The 6,336-nt window shown below is 36.0% G+C and overlaps 1 protein-coding gene across 1 annotated transcript; it reads right to left on the bottom strand.

Moving 5' to 3' along the window:
* Positions 1 to 1,547: 1,547 nt before the first annotated feature.
* Positions 1,548 to 4,062, bottom strand: LOC133831034 (leucine-rich repeat extensin-like protein 2). Its single transcript, XM_062261194.1, has one exon. It carries the CDS (start codon positions 3,945 to 3,947, stop codon positions 1,731 to 1,733), a length of 2,217 nt encoding a protein of 738 aa, XP_062117178.1. The 5' UTR covers positions 3,948 to 4,062; the 3' UTR covers positions 1,548 to 1,730.
* Positions 4,063 to 6,336: the final 2,274 nt, after the last annotated feature.

The raw sequence follows: 6,336 nt of genomic DNA, 5'->3' as shown, positions 1-6,336 counted from the left end.
TGTATATATATATACATAGCCTAAAGTAGTGTCCCACACCCCACACCTTATAAAAATATGTTATTGTGCAATTATTATATCATGTCAGCGAAAGCAAGTTTTTGCATGCAATAATCTACAAAAGAGGAGCCCCCAAAAATAATAAATTCCCCCTGTCATCACCAGTTGGGAAATTAACTCCTTCATTTACCTAATCAATAACTACGGTTGTTAATTTGTTCACTTGAATTTAATTTGAAAATATATGATAAATATATTTTGGAAGAAAACAAATAATCCTTTAAAAAAAAAAAATTGAGTGGAGTTAATGCCCTTCAAAAAAACTCTTCAATTAATTGGTTTCCTTTAATCTAACTTAATTCAAATCACAATATGTAATATTGTATTAACTGGGATTATTTTTTGGACAAAATGAATTTTTTGTTTATTAATTAATTTTAAATTAGAACAAATAAATAAAAATTATTTTAAAAAATAAAAACTAATAACAACTTATTTTTAAATTATATAAAATCTAATAAATAAAAAATCAGTAAACATTATTTTTTAATTTTTTTTAAAATTCAAATATAGTTTAAAAAAACTAAATTAAAATCTTTAAACTAAATAAAATTAAAAACTCAACCAAATCTATATTTCAAATATAGATAATTAAACACATTTAAAAAACAATTAAGCAAAAAATTAAAGATTTTAATTTAGTTTAGTTCAAGTATAATTTAGTTTAGAAATATTGAGTTTAGTTTTTTAAAAATTATATTTGGATTAAAAATTATTTATGTTTATTGATTTTTTATTTATTCGATTTTATATAATTTAATAAATTTAAAAATAAGTTGTTATTAATTTTTCATTTTTTAAAATGATTTTTAATTTATTTTTTCTAATTTATAATCAATCAATTAGTCAAAATTAATTTTTTAATATTTTTTTTACTCATCAAAATGTTATTATTTTGGATGAAATGAGCAAGCATTGTAGTTCGGGGAGTATTTTTGCTAAGCAAAAAAATTTGGAGGACAAAAATCAACCAGTGAAATAATTTGGGAAAAAAATATTTTGTCCACATTTTTTTAAAGTAAAAAGTTCACTTATTATCATAGTTTAATTATTGAATGAAATATAATCCGTGTACATAATCACCACTCATCACCTGTTGATGTCAAGTAATAGTTTATATGTAATCATGTTTTGTAGAAGATTGTCTTATGTTAATTTAAAATGTTTACAATTTGAATAAATTATTGCATATTGCGATGATAAATTATATATGGAAGTGTTTGAACACATTCACATGCATGTACCAACAGTTAAAACATTAAAAAATTTCAACACATAAGTATCATTATATACATATCTATAGTATGTAGATGAAACAAAATTTTCATGTTACTCTCGGTTTCAGAAGATCCCATATGCAAATTGATATTTAATATACTGAAATGATCTGCATATATATATATATATGTATATTATTACTGGGAAAAAACAGAAATAAATATAATAAAATTTATATATAAAAAAAGAAATTAAGTACTAGTGGTACGTATTTTCCTGCGACCCAGAAAATGTAACGTTGCGCAATCATTTTAATGTTACAACAAAAGAATTACAAGTTTGTTTTCTTATCTTAATTTTCAAACAAATAAATTACAAACCGAAAATGTAGCCATTGATCTTGATCATCTCGATCGATCATGAAAATATAAATATAAAAAATTTAAAAATGATTAGTAGTAGGGAATTACAGGGGGAGGAGGAGAAGCGTACGACACTCCTACAATGGGTGGAAGAGGAGTGTTATCATATGACGGCGTCGGAGGAGGAGGACTTGAATGCTCGTAATGTGATTCCGGAGGTGGGTTTGGTGTCACGACAGGGTGTTCGTGATGACTTATTGGTGGTGGTGATGGTGGTGGTGGTGATTGTACTGGTGTTTCGCAACCACCAGGAGGAGACGATGACTGCGGCGGAGGAGTTCCGGCTTCCGGCGTTGGAGATGGCGGTGGTGGAGCTTTGTAGTAATGCTCATGCGTCGGAGGAGGAAGAGATGGTGGTGGCGGTGAGTTAGCGGTGTAACTTGGTGTTGAAGGTGGTGGAGATGGTGGTGGTGGGGCTTTGGAGTAATGCTCGTAAGATGGCGTAGGGGGTGGCGGAGAGCCTGGATAGTGCTCGCTTGATGGAGGTGGCGGCGGCGATGAGTAGGTGTAATGAGTGCGTGGTGGCGGCGATGAGTAGCTGTAATGAGTGGGTGGTGGTGGTGGTGGAGAATGGGGTTTATAGCTTGGTACCTCATAATGCTGCGGCGGCGGTGGTGGGGAAGAGTAGTGGTAATGACTCGACGGAGATGGTGGTGGTGGTGGTGGGGAAGAATAATGGTAATGATTTGATGGAGGAGTTTCGGTGGTCATCGGTGGGGGTGGAGGAGGAAGGCGAGTCGTTGGGGATACTCTTGAAGTTGGCGGTGGAGGTGGGGAAGAATAATGGTAATGATTGGACGGAGGAGATTTGGTGGTTGTCGGAGGAGGCGGAGCATGGTGTGTTGTTGGAGACATTCTTGAAGTTGGTGGAGGGGGTGAAGCCGGTGAATGATACGTCTTGGGAGGAGGCGGCGACGCTTTGCTACTTGGGGTAGACTGTGATGGCGGCGGAGACCTCCATCTAATCGAGGGAGAAGACGCCGAAGTAGGCGGTGGAGGCGACGGAGCCACAAATGGTCTAGGCGCAGGAGCCCGTTTCGGTACCGGGGGTTTAGGAACTGGCTGAGGCTTTTTCTTCGGAATAGGCTTAGGAGAACCACCGCCAGTGGCGTCACAACTGAGCTTTCTACAATCAACTGAACGAGCAGAATCAGAAGCACATTGCCTAGCAGATCGTTGATCAGGCTTACCAGCAATACAATTCTTACTACCGTCAAAGACCACACTTTTACCACCGCCGGATACGGCGGCGCAAGAAGGAGCTTCGCCTGTGAAGTAGTTGAAAGAATAAGTAAAGTTTTGCAATCTAGGCAGCTTGCAAATCGTGTCCGGAATCACACCGGTGAACTTATTATGAGCCACGTCGAGTTCCTCCAAGCTCCTCATGTTTCCGATTGTCGGCGGCAACGGACCCTGAAGCTGGTTGAAGCTAACGTCGAACACGTTAAGATTCTTCAAAAGCCCGATCTGGGGTGGCAAACAACCGGTGAGATTATCGTTCAACAGAATGATCTCGTTCAAAGTCTTCGCCATCTTACCAATACTCCCCGGAATACACCCGCCGAGATCGTTGTTCGCAAAAACCAGTACGGAAACCGGTGAGTTCCCGAGATTCTTCGGTATACCGAATCTGAACCTGTTGTCGTTCAAGAATATAGCGTCGAGATCTTTATCAAAGAGTTTAGAAGGAACAGAGCCTTCGAACTCGTTGAAACGAAGATCCAAATACTTAAGCGAAGGTAGTGAGAGAACCACCTTAGGGAACTTTCCGACGAACCGGTTGTTACTGATATCGAGCTCGTGAAGAAGCTTCAAACGACGAAAACTCAGCGGAACGATACCGCAAAACCTGTTCGAGTTAATGTGGAACAAAGATAGGTCTGTGAGGAGACCCAGTTCGGAGGGGAGGTAGCCGGCGATATCAGCATGGTTGAGATCGATTCCGGCGACGACACGTGTGGAAGAGTTGGCCTGCGACGGCGCACAGTAGACACCCATGTATGAACAAACGTTGGAGCCATTCCAGTTTGTTGTGAAGTTAAATGGGTCAGAGAAAATGGCTGACTTCCATGCTTGGAGAGCTATGTAAGCTTGTTTAATACTTGGGTTTTCGAAGGTGAGAAGGTCTGGATCTACGGCGTCGTTTTGGGTTTGAGCTGAACTGGTCTGAAAAAGGAAAACGACCAAGCAGAGAAGAAGGAAGAAAGAACCACCGCCACCAATGGGAGGATGAGAAGGCCTAGACATTGGGGCAAAATCACATGAAGAAGAAGAAGATGACGATGATACTTTATAGAGAGAAAGAGAGAGAGACTTGCACTGTCTTCAACGGGAGCTTTTGGACAGAGTGCCTCTACCCATATTCACATGCTGTATTTATATATAAAATCTCTTTATGATTATTGGTCTTTAAGCTTTTAAGGGATTTTTTTTAAAGTAAAAAAAAAAACAAAATATACAAATTTTAAAGTTTGGCCATATGTTTTTATTTTTTATTGTTTATAAGGGTGTATTGTCAACACGGTTTTACGAGTTATAATAGGTTTTAATAAAAGTGAGTATTATTTTGTTTTGGGCTTTGGTATAAAGGGTTTTTAGGGTTTTGGTTTTTATTATAAAGAGACATGATAGCACGTCTTGAGCTGGAAAATTCTAAAGAGGAGTGGGGATCAATCAATTTAGAGCTATTTAGACTTGGTCACTTTGGACAAGGACAAGGACAAAGGTAATCTAATCTAATTTGTAAAGTGATGAGAGAGACAGAGAGAGAGAGTTTGACTTCATAAGACGTGGCAGCCAGCTTCTCCTCAGTTCTCCACCGACTCTACTAACTCATCTTACTCGGTTTACTCCCACTGGGACAGCTCAGCCCAAGGATTCTATTCAAATTTTGCTTTTTAAAAAAAATAAAAATAGATATAAAAGAAGAAGTTTTTGAAATCTATCTAATAATTTTATTATTGACTATGGTTTAATGAATATGATTAGACATTCTAACATGAAACATGCTTATTATATCTTATTATGTCCCTATGAATTAACTTGTTATTTAAAATAGATAAATGAAATGAATGAATGAGAATATATAATATGTGTGATGTGAATAAATTAATATGGGTGTTGCTCCAACATTTTAGATGTACAATAATGCAAGTAGGTGAAACAGAGCAGCACAGAGTAAATGTTACACAACTCGAGAATATTATGCAATTTTTGCATTATTGGGAAAAAGTTTTTGTTTGTGTGAGAGAAACTGTAAATGCCATAATATTAGTCTAGTGTATTAAACCATCACTGTCCATTTAGGCAGTGAAAGTAAAAGTGAAATAATTGTTGTATTAAAGATTTGGATGGCGATCTCATATAAAACAAAAACAATGTGTGTAACGAAGACATTTGTTATAACTAAAGCTCGCACGCATTATTGTAGGAAGAAAGACGATATACTCGACTATGGGGCAAAGTTCATTGCTACAAAAATGAATTACTGTTGATAAAAGAATCCAACAATATCCTGTACTTTTATTTTTTTGTGCCGGTTAGTAGCCATCGCCAAAATTATGATATTTCGAAGAAAAAAATCCCAAATAAGCAATAGTCCTAAAAAAAAAAAAAAAAAATCTGAGTAACACATTAACCCTATCTTTTCTTAGCCACACCCTTCTTTTCTTCTCTCTCTTCTCAGCCGCACCCTTTTCTTCTTCTCGTAGCAACTCTCATAAGTCTTAAAAGTGGTGTTAGATGCGAGTCATCATGGATCTTGAAGGTAGTGGTGGTTTCACCTTTTTTTTTTTTTGTCTATATACATATATGTGTAAATTTCTATATCTCGTTTGTTTTGATTGATTATTTTATACGATTTGATGATTGTTTCTTTTGGGAGTCATGAGTCTAATTTTTATTTTTTTTTATTTATGAATCTTAGTATTTTCTTTTTACTCAAAGAGATTAGTTTCTGGCTTGTTGAATCTGGGTGTTTGCTTGGATTCATGGTTTTGTATCTATGAGTTTTGACCATGGGACAGTGGCGGCGTGCTACAATTTTAATTTTAATTTTTATGTATAAGTGATGGTTTTTTACCGTCACCAAAAGTTAACTTATAGCATTATAGTATTGGTGTCGGTTACTCAAGTGATGCCAATGATCAATAGTGACAGTTTTTAGTCGTCACTAAAAACATTTTTTTTTAGTAGTAGATAGAAGATTGGTTTGTGAGGACACAATGTTCAAGCCGACATACAAGGTTATAAGCTACACAGTGGGCAATTGTGTGGACGTCATGAGTACACTTGATGATTGATCAGGTTTCGACACAAACCAAAAGAGATGTCTAACTTCTAGTAAGATACATGAGCAGATATAGTTGGGAATAAGGGATTTAAAAATTCCAGATTGAATCAATTAGCTTTTAATGGCTTGATTATTGTTGAATGGTCAAATCTTTAAAATAAGAAATTTCAGCTAAAAATATTTAAATTGTAACAAATGTAATTACTTGATTTTGAATATTTGCTATAACAAATCAGGTAATTAAATTCTTGGTTTGAGGAGGAATGATGGCTCTGACCACTATAAATTAGAGGAGTACAGTAAAGAATGTAGGACGGATTGGGCATGCCAAACACTGCCAAAATC

The sequence above is a fragment of the Humulus lupulus genome, chromosome 4 (genome assembly GCF_963169125.1).
Source record: "Humulus lupulus chromosome 4, drHumLupu1.1, whole genome shotgun sequence".
Lineage (NCBI taxonomy): Eukaryota > Viridiplantae > Streptophyta > Magnoliopsida > Rosales > Cannabaceae > Humulus > Humulus lupulus.
Note: the sequence above shows the minus strand (reverse complement) of the source record. Positions and strands in the feature narration are given on the sequence as shown.

Excerpts from the sequence above, each read along its gene's own strand:
- LOC133831034 (XM_062261194.1), bottom strand. The coding sequence starts at position 3,947 with ATGTCTAGGCCTTCTCATCCTCCCATTGGTGGCGGTGGTTCTTTCTTC.